This window comes from Protopterus annectens, chromosome 17.part0, assembly GCF_019279795.1.
Source record: "Protopterus annectens isolate FY-2018-M chromosome 17.part0, PAN1.0, whole genome shotgun sequence".
Lineage (NCBI taxonomy): Eukaryota > Metazoa > Chordata > Ceratodontiformes > Protopteridae > Protopterus > Protopterus annectens.
In genome coordinates, this window is record NC_056751.1 from 38,725,437 (window position 1) to 38,751,769 (window position 26,333).

A 26,333-nucleotide genomic window follows, 5' to 3' on the forward strand; every position below is an offset into this window, starting at 1 on the left:
ATACCTCTTCTGCCTCAACTCCAAATAACGCATCCTGCTGCAAAGGTGCATCCAATAATTTTGCTTTAACATGATCTGGTAACTTTTAACCAAGCATGTCTTCTAATGACAGACCCTGTAACTGCTGCTCTACAGGAGGCCTCTAAAGAATCAAAACCACATTGCAAAGTATGTTTTCCCACTTGTTCAGCTGCATGCAATAAATCCTGCATTTCTTTAAAATTAGGAGGATCTGAGTCTGGAAGCATTTTTTGTTTCAACTGAGACATCAAAAATTGCTGATATTTTAGCATGTGAAACTGGCAATTTAAGGCTCTCATTGCTAAAGTTGCAGATGTATATACTTTCTTTCCCCATCTGTCTAATGCTCTGGAATCTCTGCCCGAGGGAACTGGATTCTTGGCTGATGAGGCCTTAACCCCTTTGGGTCCCTGAGAAATAGTTTCAGGGTCAGCAACAGGGCTTTTACACAGAAATTTGTGAGAGTCAGGGACTCTGTTGTATCTGTCAGGTTTAATGACTGCAGCAGTGTAACACGATGAACATCTGCTGGTCAGCATTTTGAATTTTGGAATGTCCAGAAATGTATTTAGAATGGGTAAGTCCAGAATTGGACGCCATGATTTGTCTTTTCTGGGTACCAGGAAAAGGCTTGAATAAAAACCTTGTCCCTTTTCCTTTTCTGGTACTGGTTGAATAGCCCCCATACTCATGAAAGACACAACTTGTTTCTGGGCCTCTGCCCACTGATTTGGAGGCAGATCTGGCCATCCGTATGGGATTGGCAACATGTGGAAATGAAATCTGCATCCCTGGAATACTATATTTAAAACCCACTTGTCCTGGGTAGTCAGTTGCCAGTTTCGTGCATGAAGTGCCAGTTTTCCCCCCAAAGGGGTGGGCAAAAGATAAGTGCTTGGTGATTGCAGTGGAAGGTCATTGAGACTGTTTATCGCTGGAAGGTGCCTTGTTACTTACAGATTTGGAGGTGGAAGCACCCTATTGCTTTGTTCTATAAATTCCTTGTGACTGAAACCTGGAGCCTTTGGAATGTCTGGGTTTGACCTGAGCGGCTCTGGTGGGTACTGGAAAGGACCAGTTCTTAGTAGGCCAGTGCCTACTGAACCTGGGTGGCTGCACTTGTAGGAAATCTTTGACAGTTTGCATAGATTTAGCTTTATCTTCCATCTTTTTCAAAACTTTTTCTGCCTTATTACAAAATAGACTGTCCTGTTGTAAAGGAACATCCAACAATTTTGCTTTAACATGGTCAGGCAGATTTTGCTACTTCAGCCAAGCATGCCTTCTTATCACAGATCCAGTTACAGCAGCCCTACAACAGGCCTCCAAGGAATCAAAACCACATTGCAAAGTATGTTTTCCAACTTGTTCAGCTGAATGCAATAAATCCTGCATCTCTATTTCCCACACAGTCAGAAATCAACATAATTTTATGTTTAAGTAAGCCCATGACATGCTGTTGATATTTAAGCATATGAAATTGACAGTTTAAAGCCCTGATTGCCAAGGTTGCAGACGTGTAAACCTTGTTCCCCCATCTATCCAGCGCCCTGGAATCTCTATCAGAAGGGGTAGGATGTTTAGCAGTAGAAGCCTTAACGCCCCCTAGGACCCTGAGAAATGGTTTCAGGGTCAGCAGTAGGGTTTTTAAAGAGGAATTTGTGGGAGTTATGAACCCTGTAATATCTGTCTGGCTTACTAGGAGCTGGAGGCAAAGAATCAGGAGTCATACTGGATTCTGAGAAAACATCAACAATGTCTAGAACAGGAGGTATAGCCAAAGGCCTATGCTGAGGAAGAAGAAGGAAATCCCTAAGTCTCTTTTTAGATTCTGAGAAATCCTGACTCTCCCAGTCAAAGTGTTCCCTTAAGGTATGCAAAGTTTTTCCAAAAGAAAAATCCTCAGGAGGAGAAGCAGAAGGGATGGAATCTTCTGCATCAGAGTCCTCATAAGTGGGAATAGATAATTCCTGATCAGAAGAGGAATCAGAAGAAATAGAAACCTGATCTGAAGATTCACAGTCAGTGCCTTGCCTAGGCCTCTTAGCAGGAGGGGGCTGGGTACCCCTGATCAAGGTAATTAAATCTTCAGCCGTTTTGATCATTTGTTTTTTAGGCATTGGGGCCTGTACACGTGGCCCAATTGTCGGTTTTTTAGACATAGAAGTAGATTTTGGCCTTAGTTTTGAAGATGGCGTCGGTTTAATATACAAATCTTTAGGCCTGAAAACACCCTCAGAAGCCGGTGCCTGCTCAGCGGCTCCGGCCCCATCTAAGGTAGAGACATCCGCGGTTCAATACTTAAAGTATCTCGCGGCATACTGGACACTGAATGGGTCTCAGTAGAGGCCTGCGAATTATAAGTAGCAGCTATTAGGGGCTGCGAAAGTGCCTCACTGAGTACCGGCGACTGGCTTAGGAGAAGCTTCGTTGTCAGTTTTGGACCTCGACGGTCTGTCTTTTTCTTTGCGGTTTTTAGGTATTCCGGTAGTCAGATTGCTAACAGACGACATTTCCGGATAGTTAAACCTCGAGCCAAAATATTTAGAAGCAAAAATATACCGACGTTTAGTAGTGCATTGATTAAATTTAGCACAAAACCAACAGCAAGGCACGTTGTGGTCAGGGCCTAGGCAAGGAATACAGTACAAATGAAAATCCTTGAGGTACTTGCTGACATCGGTAAGGAGCAAGAAAATGTTTCCCCAATGGGGTACTTAGCTTTTAGTTGAAGACTTCGGTTCTAAAACACGAAAATGAAAATTTCAGGAGTCGGCCGACCGGCACTTGCAAACTGCTTCTGCTTCGGGCACCACGCGGCAAGAAAGACTAATGTAATGGCGTTGGCTGCATGTTTTATACCCCTGACGACCTGACTTCATGTGTGTATATATATATATATATATATATATATATATATATATATATATATATATATATATATATATATATATATATATATATAGTTGCCCACCTACCAAGCACCAAACAGTCTTAAGCTGTCCCACCCCTCCCCTCAGTCTTCTGTGTTCTCTAATCCTTGGATCCCTAAAATGCTCCTTTCTGGGCTCCCCAGATATCACAGAATGGGCCACAACTCCTCAGGAAGTTGACCTCAAAGGTAATCACTGGGACCAGGAAGTGAGGGATCTAAGATGGATTGTGATCACTGGGCTTTTGAGCCACCATTCCTGTGGTGGACTGCCAATTTCCCCCAGTGAGGAGGCAGCTAGTGCAATAATGTCAGGATGTCACTGACAACCCCATTCATTAATCCTAAGATGTCCTGGGGACACTGTCTCCACCTGAGGTTATCCAAACAAAAAGTTTCCCCTCATTCAGTCTGTCAACTACATCATCCTATCCCTCTTAGCCAGCCTGCCAGTAGCCAGAGTCAGTTCCAGAACTGAGAATGCCAGCTGTACAGATGAACACCTTTGTCTATGCGCCATTACACTGGCTCTATTAAAGTCTACAATCATGATAGAGTATAGATAAATCCACATTATTTACAGTCAAAATGGACAAGGAGAGAGAACCAGCCAAACAGTGAAAAACGTGAGAAAAAATATTAGCAAAAGCTATGAGCAGGGACATTAATTTTCCTTATGTTCAGGACAATTACTGGTTAATTCCTGAATACAGATTACCTGAGTACTGGAAAAACATGGATTTTCATGGAATTTGGCATTTTTTTGGCCAGGGTGCTCATTCACTACAACCTGCATTTTTTTCTCGTATTTATTACTTATAGCAATGCCAGCTTGCTTTGACTGTTCTATATATATATATATATATATATATATATATATATATAAATCTATTTTAATTTTGCACATACAGAGATGCACTAAAAACTACAATGGAAAATGACCTGAAATTGTATACAAGTACTTGATTTCATCTTATGAAAATAGAATTCATTATTTTTGAGAACCATGAATTAGTGTCCCTGGCTATGAGGACTGCAGCCTGGCAATTTTGGAACATAGGAATAATCCACTCCAAAAACTCAAACACTAGCTACACTATTAGTAAGCAGAAGGGCTGAAAAAATACCTACGTAACTACATTACTGATCAGAAAATAAGTAGAAGGGAGAGAAATCTTGACGAGTGGATGGGTAACAGAAAATTCACCCCAGGGATCACTTCAGTGGCTCTACTCAATAGAGGCACTGGGAACTAACATTGAGCGGCACAATGCCAGGGAAATCTTATGGCCTAGGCTGGTAAAGGCCCCAGGGCCATTAGCATAGTACACACCTATAAAAAGCAGGTAAGAAATCACTACAGACAGGAACATTACTAAAATACAAACCCCAAGAGACTGCCACAACTGTGAGCTGGCGATAAAGTAAGAATAAAAAGCTTTGGGAAAGTCTGCAGCTAGATATTGAAGTAGGTAGTCAAATGTCTAAATTAAAGTTTTGTCATTCATAAGGAAAACAAAAAGATGTTTGGAAGAATCAAGAATTCTTTGTACAAAGTACACTGAAGTTCAAAGATGATGAGCAGCCAGAATTCTTATAACCAGTACTGTTGCAAGGTAGTGTGCTAAGAGATGAGAAGTATGCTCCCCGGGCATTACTCATGTTTAATATTTCCACTAAATTCACACCTATCAAATTCCAAGTATATTACTAATTTTTACTCTAACTATAGTCCACAGCAAGCTCTGCTCACATACCAGCAAAAGTGTTCTGCATGCTAATAACTACTATCACTGTAACTTTTACTGATCAAAAAAATATTTACACCTTTATCTTATGCTCATATTTCTCAACTGTCCAGATTTTCGCATCATATTTTTGGTCTACAGCTCATAAAATTTGTGAATTTCTGACAAATCATGGAGGATGGAAGTCACTAAATAATGGCATACATTTGAGTCACAGACTTCATAACCTTCAAACAGTGCATGGTAATGCTATAAGAGCAGTATTTAAAACCTGTTCCTATTTTTGGGCCTTTGTTGCCGCATCATCTAGGCTTTATCCAGATTTCTTGAAATAGGAAATTGAGAGGCATGCTTATGCTTTTTAACATTACTTTTCAGAAAATACTCTGAAATAAGATGTGTGTAGGCTGGTAGAGCTGTGACATTCCACACTACATAGGTGTGAATGGGTAAGAAAATGTTGCTGGTGTACTTTTACTTGCATTATGGAGATGGTGTATATCACACCACTTAACTTCCAATTATTAAAAATCATAGCAGAGGGCCCAAAAGAACAACAGCTTTAATTTTTCAGATTCCAGAGACTACATTTATCTAATGACAAACCCCTTACTGTCTTAGTTCAGTTATTTTACAACATATGTACCCTTAAGCATGTATAATGTTACAAAAACAAATTAGTCTAGTCAAAGCAATGCTAAAGAAGAGGGGCAAAATCAAAGCACTATGCCCAAATCATGGCAGTGGAGAAATAAGGCATGTATTTTTTTACTTCATGGAACTGGTGCACAGCTACGCCCCCACCTTCAACATTGTATCTCTGCTTGACTTTACTGACCTGTAACCCACTGTATTTTAAGTTTCTACACTCATTTGACCCTCTTCGGTTAAAGCAGTTTAAGCATGTTCATGTATATTGCAAACAATTTGAAAATGCACTGCAATCAGTATGTGCTGCAAGCTTACAATCTTAATTATAACAAATGCATATAAACACTATGCATTTGCATTTTAACTTTCTGCACATGAAGCAAAGCTGCCTTACATGCTTCATACTCTTCACTGTTGCCAAGTCATAGGCTAAAATCTCCTATAATGATATGCCCAGCTACTCATAAAAATACTTTGCTCTCTACTAATTCTCTGATAGCACTTTCATCCTGACATTACTTCAGGACTAGAGTTGCAACTTGTACTTTTTCAGTCATTATAAGCAAGGCAACAAAAACTTGACCATATGAAGCAAAAATGAATAATGTTTGCACCAGCATAGTACTACCATTCACTAAGCCAATTTGCCAGAGATTTAAAGCCTTGTTCTCTGAATTGTCCAAATGTGTTAAGTTTATATCCTATCTCTGTACAGACCGGAAGCAGTCCTATAAGGGACTTTTGTTTTTACTTCAAAAAAGCCAACTAATCACTCTGCTCTGCTTGTGCTTCCTCCTAGGTTTATCAGAGATATAAAACAGAATGGTCTGTATCCCTTACCCCTCACTGTCTGCACTGGCAGAAACAGAAGCATGTGTCACACAAAGATTATAATATATTTCTTCTATCATTAGCATGGAGCACTGTGATTATTCTCCAAAATCGGGAAAAAGATAGCTTGTTAAGCACATCCCTAGACCAAGACCCAGTCTTAATCTTTAGACATACTTAAAGGCTTTTTAAGCACACCATTTATTTATTTATTTATTTAACATTTGTTAACTGGGAAAGTCTGACTTGGAACGAAGCCAATTTTCAGCGGTGGCCCGAGGAAAGTGCTCTAGATGCATGTCTTTGTAATGTGGGATGAAACCGCAGCACCTGGAGTAAACCCACACGAAAACAGTGAGGATATGCAGACTCCACACAGAAGGCACTCCAGCCAAGAATCGAACCAGAGAACCTCTTCTGTAAGGTGACAATGCTACAGTTGCACTATTGCGCCATCCAAGCATTGTTAAAATTGGGTCTCACACTAGGGACTAACAGCAGACAGTGCCAGTTGACAAATAACAATGGCAGGAGGTAAAACAGCTTGTAAAAGCTGTTAATACTCTGTCACAGTTACAAAGTATGGCAGAATTAAGTGTCCAATAGCTTTTAAAGCCACTGATTTAACAGAAGGGTACTTTGTTTCGGCTTGTTGTTTGTTTTATGTAGTAAAATGATGCTGGTAAAGCTTTGGAGAGCTGCAGTAATTTAGAAATTAAGGGAAATAGTTTATTTAGTCTTTCTTGAAATGTCTAAAACCTTTGATACAATTTCTCACCAAAACTCCTAACAGTACTCTCAAACTTCAAGCTCAGCCTCCCCACTCTCTCCTGGTTCCAACATTATCTATCAGGCCAACAGCTGGAAGTGAAGTGGCTAGAAGACCTCTCCCTCCTACTCCCTATCTCACTAGGAGTCCCACAAGGGTCCATTCTTGGCCCTCTATTGTTTAGTATTTTCATTAATGATCTCAATACTGCCACCACACAAGCTTCCGTAACACAATATCCAGACGATTTCACCAGTATGTGTGTGGCATCTAACTTACAACAGCTCCAAGATATAACTCAAAAGTCTTTCACTCAAATAGAAACATTGCTAACTCTCAACTTATACTTAACCCTAGCAAAATTAAACTGGTACGTTTTCATCCTACCCGGCCCTCAGACACCCCCCCCCAATCCACCTTCTACATCACTGCTTCTAATAATACAAAAATTACCACTGACACTTGCACAAAATTACTAAGGGTTACAATCGATAACAGACTAAGATTCTAAGTCTAAACCTCAAAATGCACTCTCTCGAGGCACTCCTAAAAATGGAGAACATCAATATCTGTGCAGTAACTGAGACCTGGCTCAAGGCTCCAGAGAGCACACCTGCAATACCAGGCTACAACTCTTACCACACTTTTCGGCCACCAAACCAAGACCGAAACACTAAAGGTGGAGGAGTGTCCATATTCACGAAGGATATTTACACCTCCAGGCTAGTTGCCCAACACAGCGCATCTGAAATTCTCCAGGTGCAACTAACACTGGGTAGGACTGCAATCCAAACTGTAGCTTGCTACAGATCCCCCACCATGCCTCAAGATTCTCACTACACCTTTCTAAACATACCGGAAAATATTAAGATACAACCAAACACCCTAATACTAGGTGATTTCAACTACCCTGCCATTAACTGGGAAAACTGCTCGGGTGCCAACACCTTTTCCCAACGGTTCTTGGAATTCATAAATTCCAACGACCTGATCAGCTATTCCATTGTCCCACCAGGGGCTCCAATATCCTAGACCTGGTCATTACCAACATGGGAGATTGATGCTCCACACCAGTGGTCACCCCCCTCATTGGTCAGGTCTGACCATAAGCAAATCACCCTTGACATCCACATCCCACCCCCACCCCCCAGTAAGGAAACCTCTGTAAAAATCTTCTCCAAAGCCAACTTCATGCTACTCAAGTCAGAAATGACAAACTTCATGACACCCATGCAGAAGGAAGCTGAAAGTTCGACTGCTGAATCCTACACTAAGGCACTGTACGAGCACATCCACTCGTGGATGAATCGTGCCATCCCAAATAGAACCAAGACGCTCTCCTCCAAAAAAAAAGAAGCCAATCTGGTGGTCCTCTGCCATAAACAAACTATACAACAGAAGAAAGAAACTGTTGTAGAAAAGAGGAAAATCCCAGGATGCAAAAAACTCCCTTACCAGCCTCAGTAAGAAGCTGAGATCCATCATAAAATCCTCCAAAGCTAGTTACGAAAATAGAATTGCCAAAGATTCCAAAGACAACCACAAGGCATTCTACAGTTATGTCAAGAATCTAAATGGCAATGCTCAGATCTACTCTGAGCTACAGCAAAATGGCATTAAAATATACTGATCCAAAGGATATTGCCAATATCCTGACAGACTGATTTAATGCCAACTTCACCCCCCTCTCACCCCCTAAAACGCTTATCTCAATACCAAAAGATTGCCAAATTCCGGTAATCACAGCCACACAGGTAGAAACTGCACTCTCCAAAGCTAAGACAGGGGCCCAGAGAAGTAAACATTGTGGGAAGAAATATCCAGGGAATTGGGAATTGTTATGGCTAGGCTTGCATAGGCCCTAGGGCCGATAGCCTAGTACCAACCTATGAACCTATAAGAATACAGCATCTACTGGACTAGATGACATCCTGGGCTGTGTACTACATGAACTACAAAATGAACTGGCACCTCACCTAAGTGTCATGTTTAATCACAATCTCACCTCAGACTTCGTGCCCACTGAGTGGCGCACAGCTACAGTTATCCCACTCCACAAGGGGGGATCCACCTTGGATCCCAGGAACTCCCATCCCATCAGTCTGACGAGACTGATCTGCAAGGGCATGGAATGCATTATCATGGAACTTATAAACAAAGACATTAGCAACCTTCAAACACTGGACCCCACCCAGTTTGGGTTTGTGAAGGGACGATCTTGTCTCCTGAACCTGAGTGACTTCTTCAAATCAGTCTCCAGAGCTGTGGACGAGGGCAAGGCGGTCCACACAGCCTATCTGGACCTCTCCAAGGCCTATGACACCATCCCCCACTCTGGAATCATAGATAAACTTACTAAGATGGGTATAAACCCTACGTCACTCGATGGGCTGCCAACTAGCTTAATGACAGAACCCAGACTGCAAAAGTTGTCGACTCCAAATCCAGCTCCAGACAAGTGACAAGTGGAGTACCTCAGGGTTCAGTCCTGGGACCGCTCTTGTTTGGCATCTACTTCTCTGAAGTACAAGCCAACATTAAGGGACTCTGGCTAACAAAGTTCACAGATGACTGCAAACTGGGAGCCATTACTGAATCTCAAATGATGTAGATATTCTACAAAAGGGCCTTACAGAAACAGATGCTTGGTGCCAGAGCCATGGGCTCAAGAGCTTAATGCTAAGAAATGTATAGTTATTCCCAACCATGTACCCATGAATTACCACATAGGTGGCAGTACACTAAGCACCGAAAGTGTGATGAGAGACTTAGGGACACAGGTGGATAGTGGTCTCACCTTCAATAACCACATCGCCATAACAGTCAGGAAATCCTTCTGTGTGGCACACCTCATCACTAAGGGCTTTTCATCCAGAAAAAAGGAGGCCATTTTCCTACTGTACTCATCCCTCATTAGACCCATTATAGAGTACAATGCCCCGTTTGGTATGTACCTCACAAGACATCTGCAACAACTGGAAAGGCCGCAGAAATACCTCACTAAAAGAATCATAGGCCTAAAGCAGATGCCCTATGCCGACTGTCTAAAAAAAACCTCCAACTATAATCTGTCGCATATCGTCTACTCAGAGGCAATCTTTGCTTAACATACAAGGCCATGTCAAACCCTGAGCTGTTGGACATGCTCCACTTACAGAAATCCCAATCCCTCAGAGCCACATGCTCCAGGGATCTAAACCTTGTCATCACAATGAACAAAACATGCTGGAGGGATAGTTTCCTGACCCAGAGAGTACCCATACTCTGGAATAGACTGCCCATACATGTCAAGCAGAGCTCCTCCTTGGCCCTCTTCAGAAGGAACCTTGATGATTGGATGGGAGATAGGAAATTCACCCCGGGGATCATGTCAGTCGCCCTGTTAGACAAGGGATCCAGGGAAGTAAATATTGTGGGAAGAAATATCAAGGGAATTGTTATGGCTAGGCTTGTCTAGGCCCTAGGGCTGACAGCCTAGTACCAACCTATGAACTGATAATGACATCACCTAGTAGCATCTTTTCTTGTGGAACTGTTACAGTTATCCATTGTAGGACATCTTCCAAGGTAGCTATATTGTCACCAGGAGGGGTCTAAAGGGCAATAATACATATTTGTATGTTAGTTAATAAAAATAATTAAGCTGATGTCATGGACTAAAGGTAATGGCTAGAGGAATAAAGTCAGAAAAAAGTAATAAGGTTTGGAGAAAGGGTGTTAGGGGGAAAAAAAGGATGCACTATAACAAAAAACAGAAAAGTGCCAAAGCAATACAGGACAGCAGTCATCCAATCATTCAGCAGAAAGAAAAGAAAGCAGACATGAGAAAATGAGCCTGAAACAGGTTGTTAACACAGTTGTAAATAAGGGTATGAGGCACAGTTGGTGGTGGTGGTGGGGGGCAGACAAAAATGGCAGGCATGTCCACAATCCAGTGCAAGGGATAGCCTTGGGCTAACTACTCTGGTTTTGGTTCATTTCACAATAGCTTCCAAAATCTTTAACAGCAAGCAACACAAAATCCAGTGCAAGAGGAAGCCAACCTAAACCATTCACTACAAGGCGTTCTACTACATCAAGATAGCCAGTCCCACAGAGGTCCATTCCCAACATATACCACACACCTACATACACATACACACAACCACAGTGGACAGTCAGATCTGACTGATACTGGCAGATGCTGACTGCTCTGGTTTTGGTGCAATTAATAACTATTTCATTTAAGTAGCCCACAATCCAGGCCATGGGGAAGCCAGCTGAAATGGAGCAACATGGGAGACTACTTATGAAACAGACAAGAAAAAAGAGAAGTGGAAGGGCGATATCACGGGATGTAGAAGGCACTGGGAGACGTTACTGAATTTAGGGTCATGTGAACAGATCAGTAGAGGGAAGGACAGAATGGAATTTCAAGGGGGAGAACTGAACTAGCAGATATGGATAGGGAATTATTAGAAATCATAAAGAATGGAGTAGCAGATCATAGTAAGCAAATAAGCAGTTGTCATACAGATGCATTGACTAAAAAAAGAAGTTATGTACTCACCATAACGTTCCATCTGAGTAGTTAGACTTAATTTGTCATCAACCTGCAGGATGTTGGATCCGGATCGGATCCAAGACAGGGGTTTCACCAGCATCTGATCTAACTCCAAGCTCCTCCACTTACCCATAACACCCCTCCATTTCCTTCCTACCCTCAGATCGAGTCTGCTATACCCAGAACATGAACCCGACCCTAAAAAATCTTCACAAACATGGAAAAACAGGAGAGCTGCAAGGCACCCTCTCCTGTCTGCCAAGACAAAAAGTGCCAAGAGAAGGGAAGGAGGGAGGGACGGTTTATGACAAATGAAGTCTAACTACTCAGATGGAAATTTATGGTGAGTACATAAGTTCTTTATCTGAAGTAGTTAACTTCATTTGATCATCAACCTGTGGGACAGAGTCCCCAGCTACCAGCAAAAAACCCCTGGGTTTCCCTCATGGAAGGATATTTCGGAGCACCACAGAGACAACGGCTGCTCTCCCTCTGGAAACCATGCCCAATTTATAATGAGAAATAAAAGTATGAGATGAGGACCAAGTAGCCACCAAACAAATATCATCCAAAGACACTTTAGACCAAAAGGCAGCTGATGTAGCCATGGACCTGGTAAGAATGGGCATTTATCCTACCCGGAAGAGACATGTTTTTATCTTTGTAAACCTGAAGGATGCATAGGGAAATCCATCTGGCAATAGTCACCTTAGAAACTGGTTTTCCCAGAAAGGGCGTAGCAAAGGACACAAACAACTGGTCAGACTTGTGATGGGCTTTAGTCCTGTGTAAGAAGAAGCATAATTGTCTATGCACGTCTAACAAATGCAATTTATATTCACCCCTATTCTGAAAATATGGAAAGAAGACAGGTAAGTTGCCTGATTCATTGATATTTGTCACCGAAGCCACTTTAGGTAGAAAAAAAGGATTAGTACGAAGTGAAACCCTGTCTTTATGAAAAGATCATATATGGAGGTTTTAGAGATAATGCTTGAAGTTCTGACACTCTCCTAGCTGAGGTAATAGCCACTAAAAAGGCGGTCTTCCATGGTAAAAATTTCAGGTCCACAGAAGCAGCAGGCTCAAAGGGCGGAGCAACCAAGGCCTGTAAAACTAGGGTAAGATCCCACAGAGGGGTAGGACTTAAAAGAAAAGTACCTTTAATAAACATTTTGCAAAGTCTGGAGGAAGCAAAGGAAGCCATATTCTCACATACATGAAAATTAGAAATGTCCGCCAGTTGAACTTTTACTGTAGATAAGCTGGCACCCTGCTGGAAAATGTATGCCAAAAACTCAAGGACTGCTGAAATAGGAGCTGTGAAAGGGTCCAAGATCCTCTGAGAAGCCCAGATAGAAAAACACTTCCATTTGCTACGCTAAATTTTTCTGGTGGATGATTTATGAGCTGCCACCAGAATAGACTTAACTGGGGAAGACGAACCGGGAGTCCTAGCAATCAAGGAAACTGGAGCAGCCAAGCCGTGAGCTTCAGAGTGCCCAGGTCTGGATGAAGGCCCCTTGAGGGATGCAAAATGAGATCCAGTATGGGATCCAAAATCCAAGGAGGAATTACAAGATGACAGCAAAGACAGTGAAACCAGATTCTGCGAGGCCAGACTGGGGGAATGAGGATAATTCTGTTCCCCAACCATTGAGCCTTCTGCAGAAATTTTATCATGAGAGGCAAAGGCGGAAGCATAAAGAAGACCGGGAGGCCAAGCATGGACCACAGCATCCCTGGTGGATTTCCCCTGTGTGGGGATCAGAGCAAAGAACTTGCTGCACTTCGCGGTGGAAGGAGATGCGAAAAGATCACAGCAAGGCCAATCTCATTCGAGGAAGATCCGCTCTGCTACTGAAGGATTCAGAGACTACTCAAAAGGCATTAGAATAGTCCTGCTCAGTCTGTCCGCCAGAATATTGGACTGACCTGAGATGTGCATTGCTACCAGAAAGCGGCTGGTGGAGATTGCCCATTCCCACACTCTCATGGCCTCGCGACAAAGGAGATAGGACGTGGCCCCCCCTCCATTTGTTGATGTACCAGACCACTGACATATTGTCTGTCTGAACAGCAATTGTTCCCAGAAGAAGAATGCCATGATGGGCCTGCAATGCTTAAAAAGACCGCCCTCATCTCTAGAACACTGATATGCAGTTTTGTCTCATTCGGGGACCACATGCCCTGGACCGTCTTGCCCGAACAATGCCCCCCATCTAGTTGGGAGGCATCTGTGGTCACCGTAGCTTGGGGATGGGCTGCAAGGAATGGGTATCCCTTTATGAGCTCCAGTGAACATATCCACCAGAAGAGACACCTCTTCCATGCGTTGCTTATGTGAATAGGATGTGTCAAAGGCAGATCTAAAAGGGACCATTGGACCATTAACCGTCCACTGCAGAATTCTCATATGAAGGCGAGCACAGGGGAGAAGAGTAATGGTGGCTGTCATGGAACCCAAAGCTCTCAAAACTGCCTCGGCTGGTGGAAGATGAGACTGTATAATCACACATGCATGAAGTCGTAGGTTCCGGACACTTTCTGGGTTAAAAAGCCCTTGGTTAGAGACGTATCAATTTTCGCTCCTATATAGTCCTAAACCTGGACAGGGTCTAGGGAAGACTTGGCTATGTTGATCGTGATGCCCAGCAAGTCTGACAATTTCAGGAAAAAATCCCTGGCCTAACAAAGTAGACACCTGGTGGGAGTGGTGAGAAGCCAATTGTCCAGGTACAGATAGACTTGTATCCCCTAAAGCCTCAGGTAAGTCGCTACTACTGCCATGACCTTGATGAACACCATGGGGGCTGTGGTGAGACCGAAGGGTGGGGCTTGGAATTGATAGTGATTGGCCCCTAGCCAAAAGCAGAGAAACCTCCTGGATCATCTGTGCATTTTGATGTGATAGTACATGTCCTGAAGAGCTAAGCAGTACATCCAGTCTTCTCCTGCAGGTAAGGGCAGAATGGATTGCAGAGTGACCATCCGGAACTTCTCTTTGGCAACTGACAAGTTTAGTGTAGAAAGGTCTGGAACGGGCCTTAGGTCCCCTGTCTTGTTGGGCACCAAAAAGAACCTGGAATAGATGCCTGATCCGAACTGATCCCGGGAGACGGGCTGGATGACTCATTTCCTTAGCAGCTTTCTGATTTCTATTGTTGCTGCCTCCCTTTGCGTGAGTAGAACGTCCGGGAAGTGTTTTGGTGGAACGGGAGAGGTTAGAAAGGGAATTGTATAACCTCTGGATATTATCTGCAGCACCCAACAGTCTGATGCACAGACTCCCATGCCGTCAGGTGCATTGAGAGACGACCCCCGACTGCTTCCTGAGCAGAGCAGTCGGGCAACCCCTCAGGGCTGTTGCATGGTTCTGTCCAAGAATGGCTCTCGAGATTCAAAATTTCTCGGACCACCCCTGCCTCTGGGCTGGCGTCTGTCCTGACCCCCTCTGCCTCTGGGGGAAGGTCAGTCCCGAGTGTCCTGGGAATATTGAGACTTCTTGAGCCACATCATCTCCCCCCCACCCCCGATTCCAGGAAAAGGATCTTTGGGGGTTAGAAAAGCAGATTTCGACAGCAGACAGTGTCTTCCCGTCCTTCCCACTCGGACTAATGTTTCACGAATTGTCTTCCCAAACAAGGATAAAGGGTTCCGTGAATTGACAAAGCCTGAGCCAGGCGTGTCGCCTCATGACGACGGATGCGGCAGCCCTTGCTGCTCCTTCAGTGGCATGTGACCGGAGGCGCATGGATGTATTCGTAACCGCTTTGAGTGTGGCCATTCTCGTGGAGAATGTGCATTTATCCTCTGGAGACATGGCCTCTGGGGGCAACAAAGTGAACTCCTTGACAAGGTCTCACTGTAGTCTAGTAACACGGGCCAAATAATTTAGCGCTCTTATAGAAAAGGTGGCTGAAGCATATGTTTGCTTTTCCAGACGATCCATCATCCTGGACTCTCGGTCGGGGGGATGGACTGTAGACCTTTCCTGGGCCAGTTCTTTCTTGGTGGCAGCCGCTATCACCATGGCGTCCACAGGGAACCCCTTGCTCTAGTTCGGCCTGCCCACTGGAGGGCTCAAGATCTTATAGGGGCACCTGGGAATTGGTTCCACAGTGTCTGGCTCCTTCCATGCCCTGGTGATAATAAGGTCCACCAAGGGAACTGTGGAGGGGGCCAACCAGGAGGTAGACAGGCCTGTATCGAAGGCCTCCAGGAACACCGACTCGTCCGAGGAAGGTTTGGTGGCGGACCCACCCCCCACGCTGACGTAGGACTTCCATGATGTCTCCAAAGGAGACATCATCAGGGGTGATCTGGGGGAACCCTCCCCTTCCTCCAAGTCAGTATCCTCAGTGAGGGACTCTGGAGAGGAGTCCAGGTGCCTTCTTTTGCATGTTCGCTTGCGAGGGATCTCTTTGGTGGGACTCTCTGGAGACGGCTCACAAACTACTAGAGGTTCCTCGAGGGAAACAGTCTGGGGCACCTCAAGCATGGGCTGTCCCTGCATGGGCAAAATAGCAGAAGACACATCCAGAGGCAAGGGAGTCGGGGCAGAATCTGATGAGATGGTCAAGGACCTCGATCCTCTTTAGAGAACCCTCTCCACCACGTTGAACGATGAGGGAGAACGAGCCTCCTGAGGCACCGGTAAGGAGACTGCTCTCCGCAAATCCATCGTGGGGACAGGAGCCGAGCCCGATGGAGCCGAGATACCGAGAGGTAGACCTTGACCCGACAGTGTCTGCGCCAACCTGGAAAGGCTCAACCCCTTGGATCTAATGCCCATGCTCCGGTTCCGAGAGCCGCACGGGTATAAACCAGTTGGATCCGACGTGTTCAAGGTAATGGCCGGCATCGATGTACATGGTACCATAGGTGCCGGTCCCCTGACTCCGGGACCTCTTGGATTCAAGAACTCTGATACTGAGATTTGGATCACAGAAGGAGATATCGAGGCAAAGAAGGGAAGCATGCCTCCCCCTCTGGAGGGAGAGGGAGTTGGCAAAACCCCCATCTGAATCTGGGTGCGAATAAACCTTAATTTCATTTTGTCCATGTCTGTTTCAGATAAACTACAGGTGGACCTCAGAGAGGCTACCGATGCCGGCCAGGAGGGTCGGTGTACAGAGGCCCTAGAAAGAGGCCTAAGCTCCTCTGGCTCCTGTGAGAATCTCGGCGATTGGAGCGGAGGGGAAGCTGGCCTAGAAAAAACTGTCTGTTAGGGGGGAGGACCCACTGGATCTGAACAGTCCGGGGATTTCTTCCTCCCATTGTCTCTCTCTCTTTGTCACTGTTCCTCTCTTCTCAGATTCCCTAACTACAGGCCTTTGATCGGGAGGTTGAATCCCGGCTTGGGAGGGAGAGGAGACAGTGGTCAAAGTAGAAAGTGCAGTCACAGCCGTGATCGCAACAGAAGAGGAGGCAGTCGTCTTCGTCGCAGACAGAAGTCCCTTTAAGTATCAATTTAGCCCTACGATCCTTAAGGACTCTGGGTTAAAGCCCGCATAAATAGAGCGGTCAGACGATAAATTGGCTGCCCCCAGACACACAACACACAGAGTGTGGTCATCCGCAGGGGACAACTTATGGTCACACTCTGTGCATTTCCTAAAGATCAGCTTAGCCTGCTGATCAGCCATATCCAACACACAACAAAAAGTTTAACCTAACAAGGTTGAACTGACTACCCAGCCCCAACACTCACTCGGAAGGTAGGGGAAGGGAGACTAGGCCCAAACTACCTAAAAAGACACAATAACTTTTTTTTTTTTGACAAACACGACGCAGAAAATGAGGAAAGGAGAGGTAAGGGACAGTAGGAAGCCTACCTACACTAACACAATGCAAAAACACCCACAAAAGCCTGAAGAAATTCGCCTACCACGGCTGGAGCTCTAAACCATGCTGCTTGGAAAAGCCACAGCAAACGAGATCTGAGGGAAGGAAGAAGATGGAGGGGTATTATGGGTAAGGGGGGAGCTTGGAGCTCGGATCAGATGCTGGTGAAACTGCTGTCTTGGATCTGACATTCCGCAGGTTGATGATCAAATGAAGTTAGCTACTTCAGATCTGGCAATTTAAGTTTATATAATGCCATATGAGTATGACTGGGCACTGAAGGGATGCGTTTTGGGCAGCTACTTAAATAACGGTCCTGAGATGCAGTTTTGAATTATAGATTAAGAACATTTTAACTGCTTAACAGTCCAAATGAGTAAGCTTCATCAGTACTGATTTTTCTGTTAAGCTAAGGCATCTGTGGCAATCCGGAAAAAAAATACACTGAACAGCATTTACCAACCTTACACACCTCAATCAGAAAATGACAGTAATAAATGGAAACGCCACGTGTTTTTGAAGGGAGACAAAGCCCCTCATGCCTACACACTTCTCTTACCTTAAATTTTACAACTATGAAGTTGGGATAACCTCTGAAGCTGTGCCATGACAGTAAGTGTCAATTTCCAATAAGGTGGAATGGTTAGTTAGGAAAATGTAATTGACCAAATAGTGATTAAGCAGGTTGTTAGGATCCCATTTTAAGACGCATACTGTCAAATAAGGCAGAAAAATAAAGAACATGGGTGTATTTTAAGCTTGTTACTTACACACACACACACACACACACACACACACACACACACACACACACACACACACACACACAAAACTTCACTCCCATATACATACACAATGTTTTGCTGACAAGTCACAATTACAGTCATTTGGCTTTGCTGACTACCCAACAGTCAAAAATACTTTGAGTATACGTCTGATGTTTCTCTCTGATCAAATGAAAGCAATTCAGGCCACAGTAACTTATTTCAGCCTGGTAAAAGGCGCGCGCACGCACACACAGGCACACCCACAGGCATATCAGACTGAAGATAGGTTGCTTTTTGATGCAGACTGCTACCATCCAAATAACTTTAAGAATGGGTACCCCCTTAAGTGCCTTGTCGCTTGCCAAAAGCAGCACTTCATGTTCATTATATGCATTCCACACCTGATAGTTGCTGAAATAAAAAAAAAACATAGTCTGTTGCTGTGTGCAGTGTGTGCTGTTAATACTGCCAAAAGGTTTTCCTTCTAGTAGTTTTATAAAAAATACAACTTGTAAAAAAAACTTTACAGAAGACTGAGAACTCTGCTCCTTATTGTAGACTATAAATCAGTACCTCTCTAGGGTACAATCTTTAAGATAAAAAAGACTGTGTAAACTAAAACAAGACTCAAATGAGTGAAAAAAAATAATATAACTGCTGGCAGATAAATATCTTTGTACATAGGTAATAAAGCAATACCCTAAATACCAAATAACTGAATTTCTAATATAACAGTGCAGTACATTTCAATATATTTAACACTGAAGTTCTTAGAGGAACACTCAAAATACTTGAAAATGAGGTCAGTCTGTAGTGTTGTCTCTGCGTGTACACATATCTACCTCTTCTTGAGCATACAACTCAATGCACACTGCATGGACAAATACAGAAATAAGTAATACATCTTTGTGATATTTAAGCAAGAAATATTAAATTATCTCACCAAGATATCCTATAAGAGCAGCACCAATAGTACGAGCTGGTCCACTGAGATGTCCTGCAGAATTGTGTATTAGTTTCACTGGTGTGGCATTCTCATGGGAAGAAATAGCCAACTGCATAAAGAAAACAGATCTTTAATTATAAAATTCAATTCAACTAAAAATAAGAATGTTCAAATAACCATTTGGAAGACACTAACAGAGTGTTTCAAAATGAAAACACACTGTGCAACCATTAATAAAATACAGGGTCAGAAACCATTTCATGCAAATCAAGCTAACTGCAGGTTTCACAAAATGTTAAGCAAGTGCAAGCACCACAGCAGTAAAAAGTATCAACAGAAGCTATTAGAATAACTAGCCAAGCAGACACTCGAAGCTAAAAAGGCTGGACTGGGGAGGAGGTTTCAGGGTATGTGTATATATTATAGAAAGCTGAACAAACTGTGTGAGTTTTTTTTACGTTCTCCCTATGTCCAGGTGTGATTCCTGATCTCCTTCTACCTTTCAAAACATGATGCTTACTGATCACTGTATATTATCCCAGGATGTAATCCTTAATGTTGCCCTTGTGACCTGGGATATGGCTGGAAATGATCTACATAGGTTAGTCGACATACCCAGTTTAACAAATAAAAACAAACCTTCAGAAATAGCAGAGGCCTGAAATTATTACTATTACTGTTGCACATTCTGAGAAAGCTCAACAGTTGTACACAGTTTTGTAGAGACACATTGGTTGTAACAAGGTATGAAAATTAACTGGGCAAGGCACTCCAACCACCAAGAGTAAATTCAGAAGCTGACTGGAAGCCCATGAAAGAATAAAGGGGTAGTATGAGATCAGAATGTATAATGGAGGTTAGAAATGTTTCATGTTCTTTTTGGGTCTCACGTCTTGGAACAACTATTAAATGCAACCTCACTGTCATTTGTCCAGTACTTCCTGGTATCCGAGGACACTGAGCATGGGAGATGAGTGTTGAGGACCATGATGAGTCAGACTTTATCAGGTTTCATTATCTTAAAATAAGCCTGCTTCATAACAGCAAGATCTGCCTGATGTTGTCTGCAGCTCCTTCCAAAGATGCTCGAGGGCGTAGAGTACTTAACCTACAAAAGGAGTTTCACTTACTTTAAAGTTGGTTAACCAAGGAAGAGTACTGGTCCTCACAGACTATTTTCTGGCTCAGTATAGTGATAAACAACCAAAGCAACTTTAATATTAGCACAGCAGTGGTAATTTAAGAGCAAGTATTCAGAGAGGTGCAAGTCAGGATAATACATAGCATAAATTAATACAATAATAGATAGACATGATACAATAATTCAGTGAGTAAAATGGGCTATAGCAATACATGTGTAATGTCATAACATTATATAATATAATCTTTTATTTGGAGAAAACTATATACAAAGTACAAAGCAAGTACAGTAGTTAACTGTTGGACATGGGATTTGAGAAAAAAGTAAGGAATGACTCAAATTAGGAGAAAGAGGGAGACAGAAAAAAAGTATATGGGGACAGGGGGCAGTCTGCATTTACCTCCTACTCAGGTTAATGATTCAGGCAGAGCTACAGCAGTTTAGGGTCATGTTTACAAGTAATCCATGGTGCTGCATCCACCTTAAGAAGCACCATGTAGACAGAGGGCCTCAGTGGCTCATCAAGGATGCCCATTACAGTGTGCCTCAGTGAGTTAAGCACACCCTGAGAGATGAATTAAAGAAGGGAGAGTCTCCTGGAGGTCATTGAGTAGTCTAATAGTTTACTTCTGTCTTAACATGTCTGAAGACAAAATATAAAAGACAGTAAATAAGCATACCATTTTAAAATTTAATACACATTAATAACATACAGTCCTGATAATTAATCTGAAATAGTCTTAAGTTCAAGAAACCAGCAAGTGGAGACAGAGGTAGGGTGCTAGATGGGAGGCTAGGTAAGGAGCCCTGCCAAAATGGTCCAAATTGGGCCCCACAATGGTCAAGGCTGGCCCTGGTTCCCTATCATGTGTTGCTGCACTTTTGACTGGTGGCAGTTACAGGACAGCCCATCAACTAAAGAATGGAACTCATACAGTTTAAGTCCATTACAAATATATGTGTATGTATAATACATGTATGCATACATTTGACTTTAAGCATAGGTAATACCCGTCAACCAACAATTAAAAACTTATGAAAAAAGTCTCTGTTACTAACAGCACTAAAACTATCGTTAATAAGGCATAATCTACTTTGAAGTAAAAAGAAAACAGCCAAAGTATAAGCCCTAGAAATGGCCTAATGCTCATTATGGACACCATACCAAAGGAGGACAAAAGGGAGGGATTCCATACTTCAGCAATAAGCCTACTATTCATATAACTACTTTTATGGTGACAAACCAAACTGCATTACACAGAAATAAGAATAATTACTGCAGGATTCAATACACATGTATGAAAGATTACAAAGTTGGTCACTATAAAGTTGTCTGGCTTACTCCGCAGGTTCTGAGACTGACACAATGAGCCCCCCTCAAACTCCAGAAAAATCCATGAGCCTTCCCTAGAATTCAGAAGACCATTCTGGACCCATTTACACATAAAACAAATGCAAACCTGTACAAATAAATTCCAAAAAACTCCAAACACAAGACACGCAAATACATGCACACACACACGTTTATATCTGTAATAATCAATTTTATTTGATACATTGTTTTTGCTACTGGTTTGCTAAATTAGCCTTCTGCACTTAAAATGGTCATACAAACTGAGCAGTGAATACTTAATTAAACAAACTTTTCAGACTTGTTGAGGCCTTCCATAAACCAGGCCTGGGCATCCCTCAAAGGAGGCTGGGCCTCACCATTACAGAACTGTCAGTTTAAAGCATTACCTTTAAAACTGATGATGCAAAACCTATTCTGTTTCTACATGCAACATGCAGTGCTTCAAGCTGTGGATGGACAGCAAAATGGCAGCTTCAGAAATACTACAGGCTAAGCAGAATTGGTGGTAAGGAGCACCTATTTGGCTCACCCATTCTGGGGGGATGGTTGGGACTTTCTGTTAAGCAGCTGGGTACTTCAAACTGGAGATAGATGAGCATTTCCCAGATGCAAAGCAGGCTACAACTTCATCTGATGGTGAGGAGTGAGTGGGTGTGTGTTATTCTACATGGTGATGTGCTGCACTGAATATCAAGTACACTTTCGACTCTATTAGGGTTTTTCATCCTCTTAATATTCAGAATTCCCCACCCTCACAGCCACAAATATGAAGTCTTACCTCACAACTTTCATCCTGATACAGGAACGGTGATCAAACATAGGTAGACTCTTTGGGGGCTCTCTTCCCTTAACAGGAATGGGCCAACATTGCAAGACTTACAGCAGGATTGACGGGGAACAAAAGAGCTACAGGGTTATAGCAGATGGTCAGAAGACTATGGGGATATGTGAAAAAAATAACAGTAATAATATGAATACTACTACTTACTAATAATAATAATAAATATGAGCAAATATATTCCTGAGGAAGGTTGTAGTGACTGTTGTTTGTTGTTTACAAGGTATAAGAGAGCCTTAACCATCCTAGAAAAAATATTCAATTACACTTACAAAACAATGAAATTAGCTAGACACAAAAAGTATTTTGGTAACTAGCTGAACATGTTCTTTTCTTCTGAAAAAAAAAAAAAAACTGGTCATGTTGTGTCATTTGTACTCAGTATCTCTGAAATATACACATGTACTGCAAACTTCTCTCAACTTTATTCCCTGCTTTGGAAATGTAAACAAAGTTGGGACTTGTTCTTAAGGATACTCTTTTCTTACAGAGAAGTGTCCACACTCTTTACACATTAGGGTTATAGCTCAGAAATTCTCCCAGCTAAAGATACAGCAAATCTGACCCATTCCGTCAAGATGGAAATGTAAAGTCAACAGAAATCAGTGGTTCAACTGGAGGGAATGTGAAATTTTCTATTACAAAATTTTGATCCCAAGGTGGAGCTACTTTAAGTCTAGCAGTTATTAAATGTAGAATCCCATTTGGGACTAGGTGGACTACAGCATCAGCAGCTAAAATAGGCTCTAAATGCAAACAGGAAGAAACAGTTAAAGATGAAACAAACAGAACTTGAATACTATATTCCACACAATTACAGATAACTACAGTATTTTTTAAACTAAATCCTACACTGAATGACAATCTGACACTAGAAGGACAACCTAATCTACTTAGAAAATTATCATTTGTAATATTTGCTCATTTAGTCTCTCTAAATAGAGATTTACCTAAAATCCACCATACTGTGAGAATTGCCAAGGTTCAGAAAAAGCATCTTCCCTCCTAAATAAAAAAATCAGCCTGCTATTGAGAGACAGTGGTAGTGTCAAGGGTTCTGCTACTGACCATTTGAGTTACAACAGTGAACCTCAGTTTCCTGAAAGTCAAAGCAGGTTTGTTGAGGATGAATTTGTCAGTACCCATCAGACTGTCATGCACAGATATGAAAGAAGCAAGGATGTCACTCTGTTTACCAAGCAGTGACAATATATTCCAGAAATTAGATAAATGTTGAGTAATAAATCTTTCCATCTTAAATGCTGTATTTACATGCATGATTTAATTCCTTAGTTATGGTACTTGTGGAGCCGTTGGGCTCACAGAGATGCAAGAGATCAAAATGTGTTGGGCTCCTGTTGGCAAGGCATACCAGACATTAATCTTAACATAACAACCTTTAAGAGATGCAGTACAGGGGCCAGTAACCCAAAGTGCCTTTACACAGTAATCTTATTTATTTTTTAAAACCACTTGGGCCTTTCTAGATAACTGACATGTCTGGATAGATACATGTCAAATGGAGCACTGTACTATACGGTCCAATCAGAGCTTTGTAGAGAGGGATGAAATATTCTTTTGATGTGGATGATATGCAATCTGGATGATTTGCCTTTTGACGGTAGTTATGCTAGACATTCCGCGGTGGTGCAGCGGTAGCATTGTTGCCTCAGAGCAAGAGGTTCTCCCATTCGATTCTCGGCTGGAGTGCGGGGAGTGCCTTCTGTGTGGAGTCTGCATGTCCTCACTGCGGTTGGGGGGGTGTTCGGAAGACATGCGTAAATGGGCGTGCCTTCGTTGAAGGTTGAACTTCGAGATGACACCTCAACGTTTGTGAAAATCTACTAGAGGACTGGAGTTCTGCTGTGGTGAACCCTAACCGGGAAAAGCAGAAAGACAACAACAACAACAATAGTTATGCTAGACAGAAAGACTTTCTGAGTACTGATGCTATTACTGGCTGAAGAAGGCATTCTCAACCTAGGTACCAACATCCCCGACAAACTAACAATCTGGAGTGGGGTAGTGTCAGTACTACATTCTACAGGGGAGAGTTGTTTATCAAATGTGACAATACTGCACTATTTTTGCAATTGATTTTACACCTTTTTCTACATACAACTAATTTGTAAAGGTTAGTTCTTGCTGCAATGATTTGGTATCAGAGGGTTTTGTTTAACAGCAACACCAAGTTTACAATCAGCCACACACCTAATGTGCATCTGCAGGTCAGAAAACTATAAGCCAAAATAAAGTGGGGGATCTTAGCACCCAGCCCTGAAGAACACCATTAATTACTTTAATTCTGAGGAAGAAGCTTACACCTTAATGATACAGTGTTCTATATTTCAGCCAGCTTGATTCCCACCTTACCACTTAACGGTCAACAATATACGATGTTGTAAGGGGCTACTGGCAACGAAGGAGAATTATGCTGGCATGTATTTATATTCCATCGAAAACTGCTACAATGGAGCTTAAGAAAATTCTGAAAGAAATCATCAGCTTTCAGCAGGGAATATTATTTATAGATAGGGACTGGAACTTGATTTGCAACAGTGAGGATGTATCTGGCCTAGAAGAGAAACTATAACAAAAGAGGGCAGATTTTTAAAGAAAATATTTGATATGGAAGATGTGAATTCAGTAGCAGAAGTTCGGAGAGAATTTACATATTCCTCAAGTGACAAAAATTGGGCTAGCTTCGACAGAAGTTATATTTCATAAGAACATGTGCATTTAATTGAAACTTTTGATACATTTCCATTAACTATTTCAGATATCACACTAGTAATAACTGAAATGAAAATGCAGAATGATGAAATAAAAATGAGACAATGGGGCTTCCCCATCTATCTGTTAAAAAGAGAATAATTTAAAGAATGCTTAGTGGAAATTATTTGGGAGTTATTAGAGTAGACAGATATTTCTTCTGAAAATATAGCTGTGGGATAAACTGAAGTGGAGTTTAAAAATAGGGTAGAAATAAAAGAAAAAGAGATACGGTTAAAAAGCAACAAGATTGGGACTGGCAAACGTTAAAGTATTGCATAACGGGGAGTCACACAGAACAAGAAGAGATCAATTGAAGAGTGCTAAAGGGAAAATAAGGGACAACATTGATAATATGCACGAGGTGGGAAAGACTGTTGTTAAGAAACTGTTATTTGATAACTCCAGAACACAAAAACGCTTAGCACAACAGCTTAGGCAACAGAAAGTAAAAAATGTTGTTGCCAAGCTTAGAGACTACAACAAGGAAAATAATCAAAGATCCTGCAGATATATTAGAAACGTTTTGGCATTTTTATAAAAATCTCTATAAAGCAGAGAAATGTGGAAATCAATAAAAAATACAAATGGAAATGCATATGGAAGAATTAAATATGCCAAGTTTAGAGATAAATGAGGATCAATTACTAACAGTTAAGATAGGAGGAGATGAGATAAAATGGTGTGTATAACCAAATCTCAGGAAAGTCCCCAGGAACAGATGCCATTCTTGTGGAAGTTTGGAAGTCTAGTGGGAAGAAGATGATAACCTGGAAAGTTTTGTTTAACGGTATTCTAAAAGGGAAAAAAAAGCATCAACATCCTGGAAGAAAGCAATTGTGGCTGTAACACCTAAAGATGGTAAAGATCCATCAGATCTAGCCTCACTGAGGCCTACTGCAATTCTAAACATGATTATAAAGTGTTTATGTCTATAATGGCTAAAAGAATGGCAAAAATGATGCCAAAATTGATAGAAATGGATGAGTATGGTTTTGTAGAGGGGAAGCAAACATTTGACAACATTAACAGAACAATGATGACAGTACAATTGTGTACACTTAACATAAAGAAAAAGAGATACTGTTAAAAAGCAACAAAATTTAGCGGGACTGACAAAGGTTAAAGTATTGCATGGCTGTCTACTCTAATAACTCCTAACTTTCAACATGA

At 42.2% G+C, this 26,333-nt stretch overlaps 1 protein-coding gene across 1 annotated transcript in view; it reads right to left on the reverse strand.

Moving 5' to 3' along the window:
* Nucleotides 1-26,333, reverse strand: part of WDFY3 (WD repeat and FYVE domain containing 3) — a 5,086,165-nt gene that overhangs the window by 2,297,914 nt on the left and 2,761,918 nt on the right. Inside the window, exon 23 of the mRNA XM_044059488.1 lies at nt 19,053-19,164. Within this exon, the coding sequence (XP_043915423.1) occupies nt 19,053-19,164 (112 nt within the window). The remainder of the gene's footprint in view (nt 1-19,052; nt 19,165-26,333) is intronic.